This window comes from Bos indicus x Bos taurus, chromosome 11, assembly GCF_003369695.1.
Source record: "Bos indicus x Bos taurus breed Angus x Brahman F1 hybrid chromosome 11, Bos_hybrid_MaternalHap_v2.0, whole genome shotgun sequence".
Taxonomy (NCBI): Eukaryota; Metazoa; Chordata; class Mammalia; order Artiodactyla; family Bovidae; genus Bos; species Bos indicus x Bos taurus.
In genome coordinates, this window is record NC_040086.1 from 209,327 (window position 1) to 236,135 (window position 26,809).

Genomic DNA, 26,809 nt, shown 5'->3' on the forward strand with positions numbered 1-26,809 from the left:
AGTTTATACGTGTATGTATAACTAAATCACTTTGCTGTACAGTAGACACTAACACAACATTGTAAAGCAACTAAACTCCAATAAAAGTTAAAATAAAATCCATGGAGGTAAAAAAAAGAAGAAATAGTGGGCACCCAATGAGGAAGAAGATCTCCTGCCACCCGTCCATCACTGATGGGCCCACATGAAGGGCACCAGCAGGCACTGCAAAAGGTGCTGCACACGCAGTGAACTTTGCAAAATGCCCAACGCTGATTCTGATAACTGGAAGCCCTGTCGCTCCTAACAGAAATCCAGGTCTGATGGCAGTCCTGGGGAGCTCCCCTCCCCAGGACCCCGTCCTCCCCCTCCGGACGTGACAGGTTACAGAGGTGCTGGAGGGCACGAACGAGTGCCACTGGTCACAACGCTTCTCTCGACCTGCCTCCCCCTCAGTCGGCGAGACCCGGGGTCTGCCCTCCGTGGCTAATATCATGCCCTTTATATGCCCTCTGTTCTTTGCATATTCTATGAGCTCCTGGCCTGGAGGCCAGGCTTCTTTTCAAACCCCACACAATCCTACACGGGCCTTTGTGAATCCTCGTAGGATAGAAGGAAAGGTGGATGGATGATGGATAGATGGACGGATGATGGGAGGATGATGGCTATCTGGATGCCTTCTTTCTCTAGTCCCAGGTTACCCACTCCTCTAAGCCCAGCCATGGGGCCCCACTAGGACGTCACTGGGCAGCTCCCTGTTCGCTTGGATTCCATGTCAGTTGGTAGAGGAGCCCTCCGCCCTCCTCTCCTCCCCCAGTAGTTCAGAGCCACAGTCTGGGACCACCTTCCTTTGCCGCAGCCTCACTCACCCTCACAACTCTTCCCGTCAGCCAGAGTCCGGTATCCACTGGGGCAGACACAGCGGTAGGAGCCGGGGGTGTTCACGCAGGCGTGCATGCAGAGCTGGGGGCGCCCCTCCTGTCCATAGAGCTCGCATTCGTTCACATCTGGGGACAGAAGTGCCCAGTATGACTCCAGGAGCCACCAGTGGGCGGCCACCAGCCGTGACCCAGGATGGCTGCTGCGTCACCATCGGTGGCAGCTGTGGCTAACGGGCCGGGTCGCAGTGGCTGCCAAGGCCGATCCCCTGCAGAGGACTCAGAAGAGAAGCAGGAGTACTCCCAAGCCAAGGACCTGGAGGCCCGAAGGGAGGAGGTGAGGGAGCTGATACGGGCGGGGACCCTGGGCCTCTCCTCTAAGGCTGATGACTACCTGGGCAGACCTTGCGAGGCTGCCAAGTCCAACCTGGCAAGTACCTTGCTCCCTAGGGAGCAAAGCGTGGGGCGGCGGACCCAGACTTCCGCCTTGGTTCCCCGCCCCGCCTTAATCCTTCTCATCTTTGGGAACGGGTGTAAGATGGTTTCTGTGGCTGTAAAATGAGGCCGTTAGCAACAACTATGCAATTCTTAGGTTGGAACCGCTGGTTTGAGTCGTTTTCAGATGGAAGTCTGATAATCCAGGAGGAGGTTTGCAAAAGTGGGCCAGTCAGTAAGACTAAGCAGAGAGGGGCCCAGAGAATGAGCCCAAGCCCCTGCACAGCTCTGCGGACAGGGATGGGGTATGGTGAGGGGCTGTCATTCTAGCTCCGCCCTGCCACCTGCCCTGCAATCCTAGCCGGGAGGGAGGGGCACTTCTACACAAGTGCGCATGACTAAGGGTAGACCCGGGACCCCCGGATGTTTTCTTAGAACCGCTCCCGACGTCTCCGCGCTAGCTGTGTCCTAGCAACCATCAGATCCACACCTACTTACCTAAGCAGCAAGGTGCGGGGCTTTCTGAGACCACGCGCAGGAAGCCACCCGCCCACTGGCACCTACACCTGGGCGCGGGCGCACCCCCCGGGAGGGCTGCAGGTAGGAGCCCCTCTCCCCACGACCTCCGCGTCCCCTCCCCCCGATGGAGCCCGCGCCTACCCTGGCAGACGCTATCGGCGGCGGCGCCGCTCAGGTGGAATCCGGCTTCGCAGCTGCAGTGCTGCGTCCGCTCCACCTGCGCGCATCGCGGCGCCCGGCTGAAGGCGGCGTCCCCTGCCTCGCTGCCCTCGGGGGCGGCTGCGGGGAGAAGACATCCTCAGGGCCGGGCCTGGCGCACCTGGGCCTGACCTTGGGGGAGTCCCGAGATCGGGGCGCGGCCCCTTCTCAGAGCTTACTCTGGAGTAGGGAGAGGAAAGACACGGAATTAACCGAAACTCAGCCGGTGATCCAGCGCCCACCCCAAACGGGCGGAAGACAAGGGGACGCGCCCGAAAAGAACGATGCGCGAAAAGCAGGCGACACAACTGCACCCAGAGGACCACAGTAAGGTGAGATCCGCGTTTCACTTTCAAAGGCTCAAAGCACCAGGACCCTAGCAGTGATCACTGGAGTTTAAAACTATGGAGTTTATCGAAATAAGGCAGCCACATGGATGGACCTAGAGATTGTCTTTCTGAGTGAAATCAAAGACAGATATCATATGATATCACTTATTTGTGGTATCTAAAACCAATGGTACAAATGAACCTATTTACAAAACAGAAATAGAGTCACAGCTGTAGAAAACAAACTTATGCTTACCAAGGGGAAAGGACGGGAGGGATAAGTTGGGAGATTGGGATTGACTATACACCCCACACTACTATATATAGTAGTGTATATGTGTGCATATATACATATATATGTTTCCCTGGTGGCTCAGTGGTAAAGAATCCACCTGCCAATGCAAGAGATGTGGGTTCAATCCCAGGGTCAGGAAAATCCCCTGGAGAAGGAAATGGTAACCCACTCCAGTATTCTCACCTGGAGAATTCCATAGACAGAGGAGCCTGGCGGGCTACAGTCCATGGGGTCACAGAGTCAGACACCACTGAGCAAACATGTCAATCCATATAATATATATATTTTAGAAAAGAATCTAAAAAAAGAGTGGATATATGTATAGGTATAACTGATTCACTTTGCTGTATAGCAGAAACTAAATCAACTATACCCCCAATGAAAATTAATTTTAAAATACTTTAAAAAAAAATCTATGGAGAGACTTCCCTGACAGTCCAGTGGTTAAGACTCTGTACTTCCCATGCAGAGGGTGCAGGTTCGAAACCACACTGCATGGCATGGCTAAAAAGTAAAAATTAAAAAAAAAAATCTACATAGCTTAAAACACTACATTTTTTTCTGGGTTCTTTTTTTGTATTTTTAAAATATTTTCCTAAAGTATCGAAGGTTTTTGTTTGTTTCAACCAAGAATATAAATCAATGTTCTAATCAGTAAATTTTTTAAAAAGTGTTAATTTTTGAAAGCTTTCAAAGGATTTCGGACTCTCCATGGTTAGAGGGATTGGTGGTAAATGTTATCTGATGCACAAGAGGACACTTAGTCATCCCACTGGAGTCATCAAATTCATCCAGACAGAGAACAGAATGATTGCTGGGGAGATGGGAAGAAGTTGTTTCATGGGCACAGAGTTTCAATTTTGCAAGGTGAAAAAAGTTCTAGAGGTGTTGGTGATTGGTAGTTAATGCCTCTGAACCACACACTTAAAACGGTAAATCTTGTTATGTATATTTTACAATGTGAACAAAAATGGTGAATGTGTTTTGTTTTGTTTTTTTAAAGTAATCAAAGAGAGGCTCCCCTTGGGAGCCAGAAAGACAGGGGCAGAGCTGATGAGAAGGAAAGCTGTAGGCTGGGGGACCAGGTGACCAAAAAGCCAGGGGTGTGCCGGGCTGTTGTTCACATTGTTCATGGGGATCCTATAAGGCCATAAACTAGCTTCAGATGCGCCTGCTCATTCCCTCCTTCCACTTCCTTGCAGAGATTCCTGTCATGGGGATAATTTCTACATTAACTGTGCCCCGGACCTGAGGATCCAGGAGCCTGAGGATCTGTGCCCTGGAGCCTGAAGTTTCCAATAGTGGACGCCTAGACAGGTGGGGCTTAGATCCAGTGTCCAGGATCAACACAGTTGGGTAGCTATTTCTTTTTCTTTCCTGGTACTAAGTAGGAGGAGGAGTGGGGCTGTTTCCACGCAGGGCAACTCCAGGGGACACGCACTGTCGGGGGACCTCAGGTTCTCCCTGAGAAAGTACCCAGAAGACTGACTCAGCTGAACGGAATCAAGACACATTAAACAGCAAATCTCTGGGGACAAAACTTAAACTGGACCTTGAGCTGGCTCCAATGGATAGATATCAAGTACTGACAAAGCTTGGTCTCTGCTAACCACCAATTCCTTCCCCTATACTGAGATTCCACTCAGAAGGCAACCGCACAGACACCCCAGGCTTTTCTGGCAAAGGAACAGGACATCTTTAGGGTTTGACTTTCTTATATGAGAAATGTTGGCTCAGGGAAGCCCCTGGTGGTCCAGTGGTTAGGACTCAGCTTTCACTGCCGAGGGCATGGGTTCAATTCAATCTTTGGTCGGGGAAGTAAGATCCTACAAGCTACACATGGGGGAACCCAAAAACAAAAAGATGGTTGCAGCATAGCATGGCACCCCCAGCCCCCATCTCCCATAGACTCCTTGTCATCGGATTTTCTTGGCACCTGCAAAACCAGCCACCATGTGGCACCTAGACCTCTGGCTGAAGAAATGCTGGGGCTCAAATGTGGATCCTAACCTCATCACCAGTTGAACATCTAGCTTACCCAGCTCTGAAAATACTATATCAGTAACTATGAATTTTGCATGGCACATTTGCAGAAGAAGCTGTTCTACTCATGTGCAGAGGAAAGTCAGCCACATGAAGGTGGCAGCAAGGAAGCTTCTCAGGCCAAGTTCCAAATCTGCAGGGTTTTAGGGTGGGACTCAGTCCTTCCACTTGCATCTTTCCGTGTGTGTGTGTGTGTGTGTGCTCAGTCATGTCTGAGTCTTTGCAACACCATGGACTGTGGCCCACCAGGCTCTTCTGTCCATGGAATTCTCCAGGCGAAAACACTGGAGTGGGTTGTCATTTCCTACTCCAGGGGCTCTTCCCAACGCAGGGATTGAACCCACTTCTCCTGCATTGGCGGGTAGATTCTTTACCACTGAGCCACCTGGGAAGGACCAAAACTCTGGTTCCACAAGAGCACTAAGCGCCATCCCAAATACCCATCTCAGGGAACCAGAGGGATCTATGATGTAAACCAGAGAGAACATCCCACTGGTCTGCCTTTGGTGACCCGTGGCTAGGGTCCTCCCTTCTCGATAACAGGCTGTCCTCCCCGGCCCCATAGCTGCTACATACCAGTCTGGGCCTGATGCTGACAGCGGCTCCCAGTCCTTCCAGGAGGACAAATGCATTTGTACTGGTTGACACCTTCCACACATGTGCCACCATTCTGACAAGGCTGACTGGAGCATTCACTGATATCTAGGAAAACAAATAAATTTCAAATATAGGCATGAGTTCTCATTCCAAAACAAAACACAAAGGTGGGGTCACTTTCTTTTCATGACAGGATGACTCCAGCTTGTGACCACTCCCCACCCCACTCTGTCCTTGCCTCGCCCCCTTCCAGCAACAGCCAGAGCTGGGAGGGAGCCAGTGGGCTGAGATGTAGCCCACCATGCATGCAACAAGCCACTGACCCTGGCACACACTGTGCCCACCTGGAGCTCTGCCTGCAAGAGTTGCCCATCTTTCAGCCCAGTTCCACCCAGAGGTGCCATTTTCTAATTTGCAGTGTAGACACTGCAGCTGGGCAGAAGGAACCAACGTTGTCCTGGGCCCACACTGCCTTCAAGTAGTTTACTGCCTCAACTCCGCCCCTATCAGCCAGTGCCCAGGTAGAACCCTCTTTGAACAGGAACTCAATTCAAGGGGTTATAAGAGGGAGAGACGGCCCATAAGAGTGGTCAGAGATGGAGAACAATAACTCTTTCCAAATTCCCACCCTGTGTAGGGAGGAGTTAACCATGACCCTTAATTTTTCCTTTTCCTGAAAAGGAAAACGTTCCTTGTTTATACACAAAACAGTCCTGTGAAAAATGTATGAAAGTGAAAGTGAAACTCACTCGGTCATGTCCAGCTCTTTGCTATCCCAAGGACTATATAGTCCATGGCATTCTCCAGGCCAGAACACTGGCGTGGGTAACTTCCCTTCTCCAGGGGATCTTCCCAACCCAGGGATCAAACCCAGGTCTCCTGCATTGCAGGTGGGTGGATTCTTTACCAGCTGAGCCACAAGAGAAGCCCAAGAATATTGGAGTGGGTAGCCTATCCCTTCTCCAGCAGATCTTCCCGACCCAGGAAAAGAACTGGGGTCTCCCACCTTGCAGGCGGATTCTTTACCAACTGAGCTATTGGACAGATATATTAAACATGTTCAACGATTTAATAGGTTTAGTGAATTCCCTGGCAGTCCAGTGGTTAAGATTCTATGCTTTCACTGCTGAGGGTCCAGGTTCAATTCCTGATTAGGAAACTAAGATCCTGCAAGCCACATGGAGCAGTCATGAAATAAAATAAATATGTAATAGGTTTAATTGGCTTTAATAGATTTTTCTCTGTGTGGTAGATTATGGGTAATTTTTCTTTGTTTACTGACAATTATTTTATTTGTTGTTGTTCAGTCGATAAGTCATGTCCGACTCTTTGAGACCCCATAGACTGCAGAATGCCAAGCTTCCCTGTCGTTCACTATCTCCCAGAGTTTGCTCAGACTCATGTCCTTTGAGTCAGTGATGCCATCCAACCATCTCATTCTCTGTCACCCCCTTCTCCTCCTTTCCCAGCATCAGGGTCTTTTCCAATGAGTCAGCTCTTCCCACCAGGTTGCCAAAGCTTTGGAGCTCCAGCATCAGTCCTTCCAATGAATATTCAGGGTTGATTTCCTTAGGATTGACTGGTTTGAGCTCCTTGCTGTCCAAGGGACTCTCAAGAGTCTTCTCAAGAGTCTTTTGAACCACAGTTCAAAAGCACTTTTTTAACAATCTTCCATTTTTCCACAGTGAACATTTCTAAATTTTCTAATGAGGAGACAATGATTTTAAACCCTCAGGCCACATCTGCTTGCTATGAGTTCCTTAAGCCCAGATTCAGGGCACAGGCCATTTCCACCAAGAGGAGCGATTTGTCAGTTCACTGACCTGACCACAGCATCTTGGGAAAGAAATTGGAAGCACTTCCTTGTTGGCCTCAGAGCATCCTTTCCTGCTGTGTCTATCAGGAGGCAGAAAAAGGTGCTTTGCTCCTGATGAGAACAGCAGCCTTCCTGTGGGTGGGTTGGCAGGGACTCTGGCTTCCCTCAGCCTCCTTGTAATTGGGAAGTTATGCAGACAATTACATGGATTCTGTTCATTGCGAAAGGACCCAGACCATCTGAAATGCTGCTTCTCCCTGGGGAAGGAGCCATTCCAATTTCTCCGTAAACTTGGCCTGGGGAGGGAACCTCAGGTTCCTGCCCCCCGCCCACTCCCCGCCAACCCCTCCGACATGGTCTCTCTGCCAATGACGGGTTTTCAGGAATGTGTCTGAAACAACACAAATGCACCAGAGCATGGAATTCCTGTTCCTGCCATCTTGCTCCCCAGCATAGTCTGAAAGTCGGCCGGCTGGTCACTAGGCTGAGAGCCAAAGAGTATGAACCTGAGAATCTTTCAGTCTGGCTCTGCAGCGGGGTGGGGACCAGCATCAGTGTGGGTCCCCCGCAGGGCACTGAGCCTGGCTGTCCTTGGCTGGTGTGGGTGAGGATAGGGTAGGGTGGGATGGAGTTGTTGACGTGATAGAGAAATGAAGAGATGCCACATGACCCTGTGTGCTAGCACCTGTCTGGATCTTGTTACCCAGGATTTTCACTTCTTAGACGGGCTCCATTCAGACTCTCATTTCTTATCTTGATACACTGTCAGGCATTCCATGGCCCAGTGCTGGCACACTCTCTGTGCCCTGATTTAAGTACAGCTGTCATCACATTCAAGTCTGTCCAAGCTGTGGCATTTAGTTGAGTGCATGGCGACTTCAGAACTGTAAAGAGGACCGACCTAAGTAGACATTTCTCTGAAGAAGACACAGGTGGCCTACAGGAAAGTGAAAAGATGCTTGACATCACTAGTTATTAGAGAAACGCAAATTAAAACTACAGTGAGATACCACCTCACACAGGTCAGAATGGCTGTCATCAAGAAGTCTACAAACAGCCAGTGCTGGAGAGGGTGTGGAGAAAAGGGAACCCTCCTACACTGCTGGTAGGAATGTAAGCTGGTACAGCCACTATGGAGACCAGTACGGAGGCTCTTCAAAAAACTAAAAATAGAACTACCATATGATCCAACAAACCCACTCCTGAGCATATATCTAGAAAAGATGGAAACTCTAAATCAAAAAGATCCATACACTCCAGTGTTCATAGTGGCACTACAGCCTCCATCAACAGACGAATGGATAAAGAAGATGTGGAGCATGCATACAGTGGAATATTATTCAACTATAAAGAAGGATGAAATGGGGCCAATTGCAGCAACGTGGATGGACCCAGAGATCATCATGCTAAATGGAGTCAGACAGAGAAAAACACCATATGGTGTCACTTACATGTGGAACCTAACAAAATAATACAGATCAGCTCATTTACAAAACAGACACGGGCTCACAGACATAGAAAACAAAATTATGGTTACTAAAGGGGAAAGGAGGGATAAATTAGGAGCATGGGATTAACAGACATTAGTTAGTATATAGGGCTTCCCTGGTGGCTCAGACGGTAAAGAATCAGCCTGCAGTGCAGGAGACCTGGGTTCAATCCCTGGGTCAGGAAGATTCCCTGGAGAATGAAATGGCAACCCACTCCAGGATTCTTGCCTGGAGAATCCCATGGACAGAGGAGCCTGGAGGGCTGCAGTCCAGTTAGTGCATATAAAATAGATAAACAACAAGGTCCTATGGTATAGCACAGGGAACGCTACTCAGTATCTTATTATAACATAGAAAAGAATCTGAAAACTTTCAGATTCCAAAGTACTTTGCTGCACACCTGAAAGTAAAACAATATTATAAACCAACTACCCTTAATTTATAAAAGGAGGACACTAACAGAGGCTGTGGAGAGGCTGGCAAGCCAAAAGCATGGATTATGATTCTCTTTTAATCTGTTTACTGAGCACTTGCTATTTTCCCAGAACTGAGCTAAGTGTTCCACATGCATGATCTGATTTTTTCTTTTTTCTTTTTGTCTCCTGTGTTTTGTCATCTTGCTTCAAATTTTCCATTTCTTTAATCACCTAATTTCTAAGGCTTTCTGATTTTTACTTATGTTGTCCTTTCATCGTTTTTATATTTTTAAAACTTCTTTCCACTTGTCCGGAAGTACTAGGTCATGGTTTTCATCTTTTGTATGGGCATGTCTTTCTGGGATTTCTTCATTGACTGTAGAGAGTTTACTTTGTTTTCTTATAATAATTTGGACAGGATTTGGCAAGAGTCCTTTTCTGTCACTCGTATTTAGGGGAAATAAGTTTGCCCATATAGCTTTTCTAACTTTCTGACTATTCATTGGAAGGACTGATGCTGAAGCTGAAGCTCCAATATTTTGGCCACCTGATGCGAAGAACCAACTTATTGGGAAAGACTCTGATGCTGGAAAAACATTGAAGGCAGGAGAAGAAGGGGAAGACAGAGGATGAGATGGTTGGATGGCATCACTGACTCAATGGACATGAGTTTGAGCAAACTCAGGGAGATAGTAAAGGACAAGGAAGCCTGGTGTGCTGCAGTCCATGGGGTTGCAGAGCTGGATATGACTTAGCAACTGAACAACAAGAACTTCCTGACAGCCTCTCCCTTTAGTTGTTTTTTAAGGCAGCTCATGCCTTCTCTGCTCCACTCTGTCCTCTCCTCTCTCACTTTTATCTGGACTATCTCTTTCATTTGCACCAACTTTCCTTGTTGGACTTAATTGGATTCTCCATCCATTAGAGAATGGACCTTTAAAGGTCTTGAGAAGTTTGAGAGATCCTTGGGGCCAGACTTTTCGAGCCACTGAAACTTCCTGTTGCAAAGATAAAGCCCACATCCGAGACAACCAATCCAGAAATGCCGGTACTGATCCATGTCCCTGTACAATTATTGGATTTTCATGAAAAAGAAAAAACATTCTTTGGTCAGCCTTATGATAGCAATAACAGTTAAAACAGGAGATGTGAAAGAATATATTTAAGATATTCAAGAAAAGAAAATCTGAGACAGGTGTTTTATGTCCAACTGAACAGTCATTGTTGGTAATGCTGTGTAAGTTTTGAAAGTGTAAGAACTCAGGAACTGCCCTGTGAGTTCCTCTTGAGAAGTCTTCTGGACAGAGGTCAGGGTGAGGAGGGCGGTGATGCTCACCAAGGCTCAGCATCACAAAAGGAGAGATGGACCACAGGGGCTTCCTGGCAGAAGTGTGTACTTCCATGCTGCGCAAACGATAGAAACATCTCATCGGAATCCAGTCAAGCCTCTGGAGTAAGCTACCAGTTTATAAGAAATACATAGACCAAAAACTTATAAACTTCCAGTCATAAGTACTAGGCATGTAATGTACAATATGAAGATTATGGTTAACACTGCTATGTAGTATATTTGAAAGCTGTTAAGGGACTAAATCCCAAGAAAAAAAAAAACCTATTTTTTTTTAATATTTGTATGAGATGATGGACATTAACTGAACTTACTGTGGTCATCTTTTCACAGTATGTGAAAATCAAGTCATTATGCTGTACACCTTAAACTTACACAGTGCTATATGTCATTTTATTTCAGTGAAATTGGACCCCAAAAAAGAGAAATGCAGATCATGTTAAATAACCCCACAGGGATGCAGTGAGCAAAATCAAGGTTGTGGGAGGCTTCCCTGGTGGTCCAGTGGTTAAGAATCCACCCATCAACGCAGGGCACACGGGATTGATCCTAGTCCAGGAAGATCCTACATGCCACAAGGCAGCTAAGCCTGTGCACCTAGAGCCCACGCTCTACAACAGGAGAGGCCACCACAATGAGAAGCCTGCTCGCTGCAACTAGAGGAAGTCTGAGTGCACCCACGAAGACCCAGTACAACTAAAAAATAAATAAATAATTTAAAAAAATTCAAGGTAGTGGGAAACAAGCCGTCTTCTTCAACAGATAAACGTCAAAGGAATGGCAGACAGAGAGGAGAAGCAGTCTTCTTCAAGACGACTATGGATTAAAAGGTGTAGGAGACACAGCAACCAACCGTAATATGCACAACTTATTTGCACCCTGGCTCAAAGTGTTAAAAATACAAGAGACAAGTGCAGAAACGTTTACCCTGACTAGAAATTTTAAGATATTAAAGGATTTGCTGTGTTGATAATTACTGGACTATGAGTACATGACGATCATTAAACTATTCTTTCTACTTCTGTGTATTTGAATTTTTCCATAATGGAAAAAGCATTAAGATTGCTTGTCTTAATGAATGGATAAAGAAGATATGGTATATGGTATATATATATATATGCTGTACTGTGCTAAGCCACTCCAAATTGTGTCCGACTCTTTGTGACCCTATCGACTGTAGCCCACCAGGCTCCTCTGTCCCTGGCATTCTCCAGGGAAGAATACTGGAATGGGTTGCCATGCCCTCCTCCAGGGGATCTTCCCGACCCAGGGATCGAACCTGAGTTTCCTGCATCTCCTGCATTGGCAACTGGGTTCTTTACCACTACCGCCACCTGGGAAGCCCATATATATATATGATATATGTATACACACATATACAGTGGAATACTGAAAGTAAGTAAAAAGTGTGTATCTGTATATATACAATGGAATATTGTGTGTGTGTGTTCAGTTCAGTTCAGTCGCTCAGTCGTGTCTGACTCTTTGCAACCCATGAACTGCAGTACACCAGACCTCCCTGTCCATTACCAACTCCTAGAGTTTACTCAAACCCATGTCCATTGAGTCAGTGATGCCATCCAACCATCTCATCCTCTGTTGTCCCCTTCTCCTCCTGCCCTCAATCTTTCCCAGCATCAGGGTCTTTTCAAATGAGTCAGCTCTTCGCATCAGGTGGCCAAAGTATTGGAGTTTCAGCTTCAGAATCAGTCCTTCCAATGAACACCCAACACTGATCTCCTTTAGGATGGACTGGTTGGATCTCCTTTCAATCCAAGGGACTCTCAAGAGTCTTCTCCAACACCACAGTTCAAAAGCATCAATTCTGCAGTGCTCAGCTTTCTTTATAGTCCAACTCTTACATCCATACATGACTACTGGAAAAACCATAGCCTTGACTAGATGGACCTTTGTTGGCAAAGTAATGTCTCTGCTTTTGAATATGCTGTCTAGGTTGGTCAAAACTTTCCTTCCAAGGAGTCTTTTAATTTCACAGCTGCAGTCACCATCTGCAGTGATTTTGGAGCCCAAAAAAATAAAGTCAGCCACCGTTTCTGCTGTTTCCCCATCTATTTGCCATGAACTGATGGGACTGGATGCCATGATCTTAGTTTTCTGAATATTGAGCTTTAAGCCAACTTTTTCACTCTCCTCTTTCACTTTCATCAAGAGGCTCTTTAGTTCTTCCTCACTTTCTGCCATCCGTGGTGGTGTCATCTGCATATCTGAAGTTATTGATATTTCTTCCGGCAATCTTTATTTCAGCTTGTGCTTCCTCCAGCCCAGTGTTTCTCAGGATGTACTCTGCATAGAAGTTAAATAAGCAGGGTGACAATATACAGCCTTGACGTAGTCCTTTTCTGATTTGGAACCAGTCTGTTGTTCCAAGTCCAGTTCTAACTGTTGCTTCCTGATCTGCATACAGGTTTCTAAAGAGGCAGGTCAGGTGGTCTGGTATTTCCATCTCCTTCAGAATTTTCCACAGTTTATTGTGATCTACACAGTCAAAGGCTTTGGCATAGTCAATAAAGCAGAAACAGATGTTTTTCTGGAACTCTCTTGCTTTTTCGATGATCCACAGTCAAAGGCTTTGGCATAGTCAATAAAGCAGAAACAGATGTTTTTCTGGAACTCTCTTGCTTTTTTGATGATCCAGAAGATGTTGGCAACTTGATCTCTGGTTCCTCTGCCTTTTCTAAAACCAGCTTGAACATCTGGAAGTTCACGGTTCACATATTGCTGAAGCCTGGCTTGGAGAATTTTGAGCATTACTTTATTAGCATGTGAGATGAGTGCAATTGTGTGGTAGTTTGAGCATTCTTTGCCTTTCTTAGGGATTGGAATGAAAACTGACCTTTTCCAGTCCTGTGGCCACTGCTGAGTTTTCCAGATTTGAGTGTGTGTGTGTGTGTATATATATATATATATATATATTCTATTCAGATAAAAGTCAGAAGGAAATTGTTTTAAAATATAATCCCCCATTCATTCATTCAATCATTCAAACATTTGATAAATCAGCCAGCCAGTTGGTTTCACAGTAACCAAATATCAAGGGGCTACTCTATCAAAGGCAGCTCTTTCAGATGTTGTTTAAAGGTCTCTGAGGAAAGCCTCATGATCCAAAAGTAAGACAACCAAAGCTTTGCTCTATTCTGACTTCAAGATAACCTTCCAGATACCAAATCTGGTGCAACACCGCGATTTCTGCAGTCTCCCTGTGGTCTGCCTCTGCAGGCTCTGCCTGCCTCCTCCACCCTCCTTTGTCTGATTCCGAGCTACGTCTTTTCTCTCTCTGCCCTCTCCTCTGGGTGCTGTGATCACTGTCCTGGATTTAAGCACCACGTGGCAGTGCTCAATGGCTAAGTCATGTCTGATTGTTGTGTGACCCCTCAGGACTGTAATCCACCAGGCTCCAAGTCGATGGGATTTCCCAGGCAAGAATATGGGGGCTGGTTGCCATTTCCTTCTCCAGTGGATCTTCCTGGACCAGGGATCCAACCCACATCTCCTGCATTTGCCCGCGGATTCTTAACCACTGAGCCACCAGGGGAGCCCATTTAAGCACCATCATCACGCTAATATAATTACTCCGAACTGCATCTGTGCGACCCTCCTTTGCCCTTGACTCTAGACTTTACATCCAATTGTTCACTTGGCTCTATTGAGAAAGGCAGTCTCTGGCCCCGCATTGGGCCTGGCGCCTGCCCTCAACCTGAGATGAAGCATTCCTAGGGCCTGTGCTGGGTTTACCACCTCATGTGGCCGTATGTTTCCCTTCTTCCTGCTCCACAAGTGCTGTTCAGTTCTGCTGAGGTCGTATGCTGATGGCTCTCAGGCTCACCTGAAGCTCCAGTGTTTCAGATTCCTTGGTGAAGTGGGGAATCCTTCCATTGCACACGAGCAAGCTGCCCTGGGCAGTCGCTGCTGAGAGGCCTGCCCACCCTGGGGGATGGACGCCCTTGGCTGGAACTGATCTTGCACTGTCCAGAAGCATGAGGACAGTGCGGCTTCATCCAGGGCCCGACCGCCTTGTATCTTCCTGGGTGACTCCAGTATTAAGATGCAGTGGGCAGAGTGCTTAAAGCCTCCCTGGGACTGGTAACCAGGGCACGGTGCTGGGTGTGATGGTCCCTGTGGGTTGAATGAATGGATCTCCACTGCAACATCACACAGACACATTAATGTAACCAAAATGGTATTCTGATCAACGACCTACACACAGGTTTAAAAAAAAAAATCCCCACCATTTACATCCCCACCAACAGGAAAAAGAATGAAATAATGCCATTTGCAGCAACATGGATGCACCTAGAGATGATCATACTGAGTGAAGTCAGTCATACAAAGACAAATATTACATGATAACCCTTAAATGTGGAATCTAACTAAGTATTAATAATACAAGTCAACTCACCTACAAAACAGAAACTGACTCAGACGTCGAAAACAAAATTGTGGTTACAAAGGGGAGAGGTGTGCGGGTGGTGAATGAGTTTGGAATTAGCAGATACATACTACTAAATACGGGCGTCCCCAGTGGCTCAGTGATAAAGAACCACCTGCCAACGCAGGAGACGCAGGTTCAACCCCTGGGTCAAGAAGATCCCCTGGAGAAGGAAATGGCAACCCACTCCAGAATTCTTGTCTGGGAAATCCCATGGACAGAGGAGCCTGGCAGGCTACAGAGTCCATGAGGTCGCAAAGAGTCGGGCACGACTCTAGAGACTAAACAAGAACAACAACTACTATATATATATATATATATATATATATATATATATATATATATATAAAATAAACAACAAAAATTTACTGTGTAGCACAGGGAACTCTATTCAGTATCTTGTAATAACCTACAATGGAAAAGAATCTGAAGCTGTACCTCTGAAACTAACATAAATCAACTATAATGAAATAAAAACAAAAACAACCAAAAATAAACCTACATCTGTCACTGGGTCTTCATGGTCTCTGTCCATGGCACCATGCAGCCTGTCACCCAAGATGGAGTCTGGGAACCTTGCCCTCTTTTCCTGCTCACATCCCTAGTGGGATAAGTTCCATGATGCTGTCTCCCTGTTCACTTTCAATCTTCCCTGTCCCCTGTTCAGTCTGGCCCCTGGACCTGCTAAGAGCCACCTAAGTGGTTTCCCAGCGTCCATCTCTTCCAGTCATCTCCAGTTCACATCTACACAGCAACAGTGTGCCCATCAAATTAGTACAGCCCTCTTCTGAAACCTGGCTTATTTTCTCAGAACTACAACCTCCACCACCCACCCGGTCCTCAGGACTATAAGAGCTGGCTCAGGAATCTCTCTACCCAACTTCACTCCTTCTCAGCTCACACGCTGCTCCAGCAACAAGGTTCTATGTTTTACCTTGTCATTTCCTCAAACATGCCAAATTCTTCCTTTCCTAAGCCTTTGCACATGTTCCTCCCTCTTTCTAGGAGGGCATCCTTCCCATGCCACCCACTAATAACCATCTTCACCTGGTTGGATCCTGCTCATCCTTTCAATCCCAGCATCACTGTCACTGCCTCAGAGAGGCCCTCAACTGTCCTCACCCCATGGGAGGTTTTATTCCCAGTCCCTTGTTGTTGTCGCGAAGTTGTGTCTCTTTGGCTCTTTGTAACCCCATGACCTGCAGCATGCCAGGCCTCCCTGTTCATCACTGACTCCCGGAGTCCACCCAAACCCAAACCCATGTCCATTGAGTCGGTGATGCCATCCAACCATCTCATCCTCTGTCATCCCCTTCTGCTCCTGCCTTCAGTCTTTCCCAGCATCAGGGTCTTTTCCAATGAGTCGGCTCTCTGCATCAGGTGGTATAGGAGCTTCGGCTTCAGCATCAGTCCCTCCAGTGAATATTCAGGGCTGATGTCAGTCCTTTCAAAGCACTGACCACAAATGCTGATTTGCTTACTTTTGTGCTCAGTGACCTGTCTTGCCTCCATCTTGGAGTGTGAGCCCTACTCACACTCCAAGTTGGGCAGCATCTGTTAGATTCAGCATTGAATCCCTAACATGATGCTTGGTGCACAGCCGGTACCCAGTGAAAACTGGTTGAATGAATGAAGGGTTTAAAAAGAGGAGGATGGGGATGAAAAAAGTAAACTTCTTTTCCCCACCATGGTGGACAAGGGTGTTTATTCCTCTCGTGCTGTTTTTTGGTTACCCATGTTGTCCAAGGGACAAGGTCTGTGGTTGTGATTTCCTCAGTTCAGGAAGCTTCAAATCTTAAAAATATGCTCTTCTGACTAAGAAGGGAAACAGGGAACTAATCCAGGAAGCTAAATGGCTGCTTTCCATTCTGGAGTTCCGGAGCCTACCTCTGCATTTTTAATGTGTAATTATGTGTCATCTGCTCTCATGCCAAGTTGGGTTCATCACCTTCCTTCAAGCGGTTGACTGGATGGGAGGCGGGGCAATTATTAAAGCACTCCCAAATTTTTCAGCGACACGGTTTGGCATCTTGAGTTCCCTGTAAACAAGAAGAGGATCTCCCCACTGTGGTCACACACAGAGTGACTACAAGACTCCTGAGAAGGTAAATGAAGTGTATGAGCAGTGGCCACTCGTGGGATTCTAGGGCCACTCTGAGGTGGGGAGAAGGGGCCGTTGGATTGTTGAACTCCAGCCCGTGTCCTGTCCCCCCATCAACGCTGTCCCACCAAACAGCAGGTAGAAGCACTGTTTCTCCTTTTTGACAGGTTTGAGTGGCACCCTTTTGAGGCTTTTACTGGAAATAGCATCCTTTAGACAAACTCCTGCTGAGAACAGAAGTGTTGATCAGGCACCATCCACTCTCTTGGGAAAGGGTCCCGTCCAGCAGCTGATGGGGCACCTTGGTTGTGACACCAGTGTTTCTGTTCCATCACCACCCAAGGACTGGACTGGACTCCGTGTCCAGTTTACACTTAAACCATAAGGTGAAAGTGTTAGTTGCTCAGTTGTGTCCGACTTGTTGTGACCCCATGGATTGTAGCCCACCAGGCTCCTCTGTGTGTGGAATTCTCCAGGCAAGAATACTGAAGTGGGTAGCCATTCCTTTCTCCAAGGGATCTTCTTGACCCAGGGATTGAACCCAGGTCTCCTCCATTGCAGGTGGACTCTTTACCATCTAAACCACCAGGGAAGCACCTAAGATGAAAAACATCCCTCTAAAATCTCAGCATGGACTAGCTGCCACCTCATTCCCTGAGCCAGTTCTTCTCAGGCTTTTAGATAATAAAGGTAGCCCTCATAGAAGTCCAGGATGGGCTGCTGCAAGCCGTCCTCAGGCATGGAGGTCAGGGAAGAAGGACTGATGGTTGGGGAGGAGGCTGGGAGGACAGGAGAGACCAAGAACACACGGCGAGTCTGGAATGAGCTGGGACGTTCAAGGTGGAGAATGAGAAGCACCGTGTTGGACAATGGGAAAGGCCAGTAGACTTGCTGGCCATGCTGGGCAGTGGTCCTCCAAGGAGGATGAGCTCCACATCTCAGGAGAGGGGCCTTCTTGGTGGGACTGGGTGCCCTGATGTTTGTCAGGGCTGGCTCAGCCTTCCCAAAACATCAGTGCAGGTGGAGGTGAGCATGACTAGTATGTCCCACCTGGTCATACCCTACTGCTGGCTTACAGCTTGCAGTCCTGATTGGTGAGGGTTCAATTGCATCAGTGCCTCAAAATGTTCAATATCCTTCCCACTTCTGGCAGTGGCAAAAACCAGCGTTTTAGTGTTTCTTAAAATTCAGTTAACATCACAATCATATGAAAAATGCAGATTTCCCAAGGCCTATCCAACGATCTCACCCAACTCGGTAAACTTGTTGGGGCATCAGAACTTATGTTTTATAAGCTTTCTGGGTGATCCTGGAGCGCCTGAAAGTTTGGGATCCACAGAACACAGTAAGACTCCATTTTCCACTAAGAGGGTTGGTCCTGCTACAGGGAGGTGAGGTGCTATTATATAATTAATAGGTGTAAGCTCAGGAGGGCAGCTGGCACACATACCCAGGATCCTCTGAGAAGGCACTATTTACAACAGCCAGGCCATAGAAGCAACCTAGATGCCCATCGACAAATGAATGGATATTACTCAGGCATAAAAAATAATTTGAGTCAGTTCTAGTGAGGTGGATGAATCTAGAGCCTGTTATACAGATTGAAGTAAATCAGAAAACAAATTTCATGTATTAACGCATATATACATTAATATATATGCATAACACATGACACATATTTATGCTATGACATTGGGCTCCTATGGGTCCCAACTTTGTCAAGCAACAATGGACTCCTTTGCTCAAGCTACTTATGACTACGTTCCTGAGCCTCCAGTGTTTCTTATTTATCTGCCTAAATATGCATTTTTTCAGCTCTCTTCTCTTATGAACCCATCTTTTCATTCAAACCAGATGATGCTCACTGTAAATGTGTATCACAACTGAGGGCCAAATATGGATAAGACCTGAGCAAGAAAGAAAAATTCGCACAAGGGTAAAATGTGCTTCTGTCCACAGCATTACTGGGAGAACGGGAGCTGGTCTTGTTGTTGTGAAGAACAACACGACAGCACTTGGTCCAAAGGAAGTGAGCATACAACCAACTGCCCCCCAACTCCAGCCCAGATACACGGCCCAGAGACAAAGACGTGTGGAAAAGAAGACTTCATCAGCACTGTTGGTGGTGATGGGGAGGGGACTGTCTCCCAGGTGTCCACGACAAAGGAACCAAGAGGTGAGATGCCCACACACCCCATGGAAGATGGAATCGCCATCAGAGACACCCAGTGCTCAGAGAAAGAAACCAACTGAGGTCTGTAACTCAATGCTAGTCTGACTCTTTGTGACCCCATGGACTATACAGTCCAAAGAATTCTCTAGGCCAGAATACTGGAGTGGGTAGCTATTCCCTTCTCCAGGGGATCTTCCCAACCCAGGGATCAAACCCAGGTGTCCTGCATTGCAGGCAGATTCTTTACCAGCTGAGCCAGCAGGGAAGCCCTAAGTTAGAAGTTCAGTTCAGTTGTTCAGTCGTGTCCGACTCTTTGCAACCCCATGAACCACAGCACACCAGGCCTCCCTGTCTATCACCAACTCCCAGAGTCCACCCAAACTCATGTCCATCGAGTTGGTGATGCCATCCAACCATCTACCCTCCGTTGTCCCCTTCTCCTCCTGCCTTCAATCTTTCCCAGCATCAGAGTCTTTTCTAATAAGTCAGCTCTTCACATCAGGTGGCCAAAGTATTGGAGTTTCAGCTTCAACATCAGTCCTTCCAATGAACATCCAGGACTGATCTCCTTTAGGATGGACTGATTGGATCTCCTTGCAGTCCAAGGGACTCTCAAGAGTCTTCTCCAACACCACAGTCCAAAAGCATCAATTCTTCAGCGCTCAGCTTTCTTTATAGTCCAACTCTCACAACCACACATGACTACTGGAAAAACCATAGCCTTGACTAGACGGACCTTTGTTGGCAAAGTAATGTCTCTACTTTTTAATATGCTATCTACTTTCCTTCCAAGGAGTACGCGTCTTTTAATTTCATGGCAGCAATCACCATCTGCAGTGATTTTGGAGCCCAAAAAGATAAAGTCAGCCACTGTTTCCACTGTTTCCCCATCTATTTCCCATGAAGTGATGGGACTGGATGCCATGGTCTTAGTTTTCTGAATGTTGAATTTTAAGCCAACTTTTTCACTCTCCTCTTTCACTTTCATCAAGAGTTTAGTTCTTAAAAAAACATAAAAAAATTTAAAAAAGAGTTTAGTTCTTCTTCACTTTCTGCCATAAGGGTGATGTCATCTGCATATCTGAGGTTATTGATATTTCTCCCGGCAATCTTGATTCCAGCTTGTGCTTCCTCCAGCCCAGCATTTCTCAGGATGTACTCTGCATAGAAGTTAAATAAGCAGGGTGACAATATACAGCCTTGACGTACTCCTTTTCTGATTTGGAACCAGTCTGTTGTTCCAAGTCCAGTTCTAACTGTTGCTTCCTGATCTGCATACAGGTTTCTAAAAAGGCAGGTCAGGTGGTCTGGTATTTCCATCTCCTTCAGAATTTTCCACAGTTTATTGTGAACCACACAGTCAAAGGCTTTGGCATAGTCAATAAAGCAGAAACAGATGTTTTTCTGAAACTCTCTTTCTTTTTTGATGATCCAGCAGATGTTGGCAATTTGATCTCTGGTTCCTCTGCCTTTTCTAAAACCAGCTGAACATCTGAAATTTCACGGTTCATGTATTGCTGAGGCCTGGCTTGGAGAATTAGAAGTTAGAAGTACAGACACCGAAAGCAATGACAATGAAATGCTGCTGTAGTCTCACATCTGCTGCCACAGTTTAGTACACATAAGGTCCTGGATGGAGAGCTTTCAAGGTCAAGGCTAAGTCCAGATACTGGCATTTTCAGTGTGTGCAGGTCACATGGCTTGATTTCCTGGGTGGTTCCCAGACAACTTTGAGAGCTGGTACCTATCATCAACCTTCGAACCATGGTTCTTTCCAGGAGACGGGAAATGAAAGTCTAGGTCCATGAATGTGGTTCCAGTTGCCCAGGGCCTGTCATATCCAATCGCTTTTGTCTTTAGAGATGGCCTGTTTTCCTGATGTTCCTTTATATTTTCAAGTTATTCATGCACTAGAAGTCCTCTCCAAGCTACTCCTCACAATAAACTTACTGATATTTATGTAACATTTGCATTTTCCCCTTCAAAGCTTGGGCAAATCATGGACATTCTGCCCCAGCAGAAGTCCCATGAATCTTGTTCTGAAAATGACTGGTATCCATGATATTTTGACCATATACTTTTTTTCTTTGACCATGCCAGTTGACATGTAGGATCTTAGTTCCTCATCCCGGGATCAAACCTGTGCCCTCTGCGGTGCAATCATGGAGTCTCAATCACTGGATGGCCAGGGAAGTCCTTGACCATATACTTTTGAAAAGCCAACAAATTATGTGTGCCATGGCTGATTTTCCTCTACCTCAAATAGTACTGTTTTCCATGAAAAGATGCTAAACATCATTCATTATTAGAGAAATTCAAATCAAAACTGCCATGAAGTATCACCTCACACCTTCAGAAAGGCCATCATCAAAAAATCTACAAGCAATAAATGCTGGAGAGGGTGTGAAGAAAAGGGCACCCTCTTGCACTGGTGGTGAGAATGTAAATTGATACAGCCACTAGGAGAACAGTATGGAAATTATTTTCAAAAACTAGGAATAAAACTACATTATGACCCAGCAACCCTGCTACTGGACATATAGGCTGAGAAAGCCATAACTGAAAAAGACACATGTACCCCAATGTTCACAGGAGCGCTATTTACAATACCTAGGACATGGAAGCAGCCTTGATGTCCATCAGCGGACGAATGGATAAAGAAGGTGCGGTGCATATACACAGTGGAATGTTACTCAGCCACTAAAAGGAATGCATTTGAATCAGTTCCAATGAGATGGATGGCTTGTTATACAGAGTGAAGTAAGTCAGAGAGAAACACAATTCATATATTAAAGCATATATATGAATCTAGAAAATTGGTACTGATGAACCTATTTGCAGGACAGGAGTAAAAATGAAGATTTACAGAACAGACTTTGGACACAGTGGGGGAAGGAGAGGGTGGGATGCACTGAGAGAGGAGCACTGACACATATACACTACATGTCAAACAGAGAGCCGGTGGGGAGCTGCTGTGCAGCACAGGAGCTCAGCCTGGGGCTCTGTGACAACCGTGAGGGGTGGGAAGCCATGAGCGGGGGTGGGAAGCCATGAGGGGGGGTGGGAAGCCATGAGGGGGAGCGGGAGGTTCAGGAGGGGAGGGACATATGCGTACTTGTGGCTGATTCATGTTGTTGTATGGAAGAAGCCAACACAATATTGTAAAGCAATTATCCTCCAATTAAAAAAAAAAAGTACTGTTTTCAAGGTTAGCACAGAGAAAAAAGAAGCCTTTTCATGCCGCCTTCTCAGCTGAATGGTTTCTCCTGCAGCCTGTCTACACCAAGCCCCAGCGCAGTCATGAGGGACACCTGAGAAATTTCCTCAGCATTATAGATCACCCGGAACCTTGCCATCAACTGCAGCCCCAGAGCAAGGCAGTCCAGGTCAGGAACATCTCTCCCAGTATCTCCCCGGCCCCTCCCAACCCACAGAAGGCTTCTTGCCCCAGCTCTGGGATAAGAGTGCATATGTCAATCAGTTCAGCCTGTTCTTTAGCTGTATAACCTTGGGCAAATTCCTTCACCTCTCTATGCATCCATTTCCCTATAGGTAAAACATGACTAAATCGTTGAGAGGGTCTGGCAAGGGATTCTGGAGATAGAGGCCAGCCCAGGTCAGGCATGGAGTGAGTCATCAGACAGGCTGGCTGGGCTCTGCGTTGAAAAATCAGGGAGAAAGTGTCCCCTGGAATGACCCCTCCCATCCAGCAGGCCCCTGGGAAGGAGGGACCGTACCTTTACAGCGGGGCTGCTCCCCCGTCCAGGTGCCGTTGGGAAGACACACCACACTGCTGGGCCCAACCAGCCGGAAGCCGGGATTGCACATAAAATGGACTTCATGATCCACTAAGTACTTGCTTCCAAACTTTCTGCCATCCAGAGGGGCATTCAGAGCGGGGCAGGAAACTGTAAGGAAGAAAGGAAGGCCCACAAGCATTTAGACATCATTCTGGATTACAATCCATACGGAAGGCTGAGTGCAGAACTGATGCTTTGGAACTGTGGTGCTAGAAAAGACTCTTGAGAGCCCCTTGGACAGCAAGGAGATCAAACCAGTCAGTCCTAAAGGAAATCAACCCTGAATACTCATGATGCTGAAGCTGAAGCTCCAGGTCTTTGGCCATTTGAGCCGACTCACTGTAAAAGGCCCTGATGCTGGGGAAGATTGAGGGCAGGAGGACAAGGGGGCAACAGAGGATGAGATGGCTGGATGGCATCACTGACTCAATGGACATGAATTTGAGCAACCTTCGGCAGATAGTGAAGGACAGGGAAGCCTGGCGTGCTGCAGTCCATGGGGTCACAAAAAGCCGGAAAAGACTGAGCGACTGAAGAGCAACAACTGGATTACAGTGGGCTTCCCCAGTGGTTCAGCAGAAAGAATCTGCCTGCCAACGCAGGAGATGCGGATTTGATCCTGGGTTGGGAAGATCCCCTGAAGAAGGAATTGGCAACACACTCTAGTATTCTTGCCTGGGAAATCCCACAGACAGAGGAGCCTGGAGGGCTACAGACATGGGGTCACAAAAGAATCAGACACGACTTAGTGACTAAACAACAACAAACTGGATCACAAAGCTTCTCACCCTCAGCACCCTCAGGCTGAGCGCCTGCTGCAAGCTGTGCACTGGGCTCCACTTCTTATTTTTTATTACAGTTTTTGGCTGTACCACAAAGCTTGCAGGGTCTTAGTTCCCCGATAAATGATCTAACTCAAGCCCTTGGCAGTGACAGCTCGGAGGCCTAGCCACTGGACTGGCAGGGAAGTCCTTGGACTGCACATTCAAAATACTACATGTCACTGAATACTCAGAGCACTCTCGGGCACAGGTAATGCATGCCTGCTTGGTGACAGATGAGGAGATGGTGGCTCAGACACACTCTCGTGTGCAGGGCCTGGCAATGTGGGAGGGTGGGAGCTAGGACCCCTGCAGGACCCACCGGCTCGTTCTGCCCTCTCAGAGCCCCAGCTCCCCAGGGTCTCCTTGGTTCTCCCAGACAGGCCATTTACAGCCCCATCTCCAGGCCCTGGTTTTTGCCCTTTTCCCTGCCTAGAATGTTCTCTCCCCCAGGACTGCCCATCTCTGGCGGCTTCTCACTATCTAGGTCTTGACTTGAAAGCCCACCGCCTTCCAGGGTGTTCTCTGACCATCACGTTCCACCAAGATTCCTCCCCTGCCCATGACCTCATTTGGCTTTCTTATAATGTTTGTAACTGTTGGCATTTCTTATCGACGTGTTTGTTTGTACATTTGATGTCAGTCTACCCCTCAGAAGTTCCAGGGGGGCAGAGACCTCACCTGACCTCCTGTCCCGTCTGTATCCCCGTCACCAGCCTGTAGTGAAAACCTGGTAAATAATTCTTGACCAAATGAATGAATGAAAAATTGTTTATTGTATTCTTACTGTCTTCCAGGCACCCTGTTAGGAGTTTGAGACAATTAGTGAACAAACAGATGAAACTCAGCTCTCGGGAAGCCTCCTTCCATCAGGGAAGACACTCGACAAGCAAGATCCACAAGCAAATGGCAGAGTGTGACAAGAGGTGACAAGTGCCATGCAGAAAATAAAGTAGGGAATGGCACAGGGGAAGCCAGGGAAGGGGTGTATTTTGGGTATAGTGGTCAGGGGAGGGCTCCTTGGGACAAAGAGCTGAAGAAGCTAAAGGCATGACCATGCAGGTATCCAAGGAGGATAGAGGGATCAAGTCGGTGCAAAGGCCGTGAGGTAGGCATGTGCCTGGCAAGTCTGAGGAATGTCCGGGAGACCACCATGACTGCAGTGGGATGAACAAGCTGGACAGCAACTGGGCATGAAGACAGAGGCAGTAGGGAGTGAGAGACAGCAGTGTCACGTGGCATCCCAGAGGAGACAAAAGGCCGCGTAACTTGCTCTTGGTGTGCAACGGGGCTGGAGAGGGGAGGCGGTCCCTGTTCCTCCCCAACCTGCAGCCAAGCCCCACTCGTGGTCCACGCTGGTCTAAAGGAAGGCTGCCCCAAGTTAGGACAGCTGGAGTTTGGATTTGTTTGAGCTGGAAATTCAGAGTCACTTCTAACTCGTTTTTAAGGTAAGATCCAAATGTCATTTGTAAAAATACTTTCAGGGTTTTAGACAGATGAAACCAAAGCTGTTGCTTCAGCTGTGTAGGCTGTAGTTTGTGATGGAGAACGGCTCAGCATCTACTAGGAGGACAGCATCTGCCCACACATCGCTCCAGGGGCGGGGAGCAGCCACTTGCATCTCTGCCCCACATCCCCACCCCCGTGTCCTGGGAGAAGAGTGGGAGCCGGTTCACTCCCTGAGGACTCTCGGTGCCCTTTGGGTTCTGGGGAACGTTTGACAATTGACACATGACCTTCTGTTAGTGAACTTCCAAGTGAGCACCCACGGTAATGATCTTGTGAGCAGAAAGCCAGGCGAACCGACATCCCAACACTTGGGCACCCCCAGCTTGCTGCTTCAGTCCCTGCAAGTACACGACTTTATATTTCCCTTTGAAAAATCTCCTACTCTATTGTGTTGAAGAGGATTTAAAATGCTTTGGGGGAAAGGAGTAGGGTCTCTCTGGGGAAGAGACATCTTTAAAACCCTCAAAGAAAACTTAGCCGCTGGAGCAACTCACAGGCAAATGGTATCAGAATGGATGGAATCATATCTCCACATGGCTCCATAATGCAAGGATCAAACCTGAGTCTCCTGCATTGCAGGCAGATTCTTTACCATTTGAGCTACCTGAGCAGGCCCCCAATACATGTCAGCAGACTTAGTGAATGGATGTGCGTGTGTGCATGCGAAGTTGCTGCAGTCGTGTCCAGCTCTTTGTGACCCCATGGACCGTAGCACGGCAGGCTCCTCTGTCCATGGGAATCTTTCGGCAAGAATACTGCAGTGGGTTGCTGTACCCTCCTCCAGGGGATCTTCCCAATCCTGGGATCGAATCCATGTCTCTTGTGCCTCCTGCATTGGCAGGTGGGTTCTTTACCAAGAGCACCACCTGGGAAGTCCCAATGAATGGATACAGATTCAATAAAAATCAATTTTCAAGCATTTCCCAAATGGTAGCCAAAGGATTCGCTGGGTGGGAAGACACGCCCCTTGGCTGGTTCATTTCATCATGATTGTCTCTTGGTGAGCCTACAGGGCCTCCACCATCCCGGAGGATGTAACGTGTAAGAAAGAGCTCAGCAGGAAATCAATCCTGGCGATCTAGGGACGTTATTGGAATGAGGCTGCGGAGATAAGTCCTAAAGCTGATGGACTGTAAAGTTTTCAGGAAAGAAAGGCTGGGAAAATAGGAGGGAGCTACTCAGAAATAAACCGGAAAGAAGGCCAAGAATTCTCCGGGACTGGAAATTATTCTTCCTGACTCCCAAGCAAATGCCCTTTTAAAAAAAAGAAAAGGTAATTGTCCTTCTACCTGCAGTGTGATCTGCGGCAAGCCTCTGGCTTCCCCTGGGCACCTGTCAGCACCCTTTACCCTGCAAGGCGGTGCTGACAGCTGCCCGCCCCCATGTCCAAAGCAAGAGGGAGACAGAATGCACGGCAGCAATTCTTTAAAAAGAGAATTGGCCACTTTTTTGTTTAAGGTGTGTCCTGTGGGATCCTGGTCCCCTGATCCCGAACCCATGACCTTAGTGCAGAGTCTTAACCACTAGACCACCAGGAATGTCCCAAGAATTGGCCACTTTAAAAAGGTCTCACATAGCTCAGGAAAGAAAGACCTTGAACCCAGCAGCAAGAGGA

General features: G+C 47.3%; 1 protein-coding gene across 2 annotated transcripts in view; it reads right to left on the reverse strand.

Annotated features, from left to right (window-relative positions):
• The window catches only part of FBLN7 (fibulin 7), a 57,134-nt gene that overhangs the window by 4,207 nt on the left and 26,118 nt on the right, over window positions 1-26,809 (reverse strand). The window contains exons 3-6 of one of the 2 annotated variants that reach the window (XM_027554511.1): window positions 22,802-22,972; window positions 5,253-5,378; window positions 1,953-2,090; window positions 849-986 (exon numbers count right to left, since the gene is read on the reverse strand). In XM_027554511.1, the coding sequence (XP_027410312.1) occupies window positions 849-986; window positions 1,953-2,090; window positions 5,253-5,378; window positions 22,802-22,972 (573 nt within the window). The remainder of the gene's footprint in view (window positions 1-848; window positions 987-1,952; window positions 2,091-5,252; window positions 5,379-22,801; window positions 22,973-26,809) is intronic. The other variant, XM_027554512.1, reaches the window with a different exon arrangement.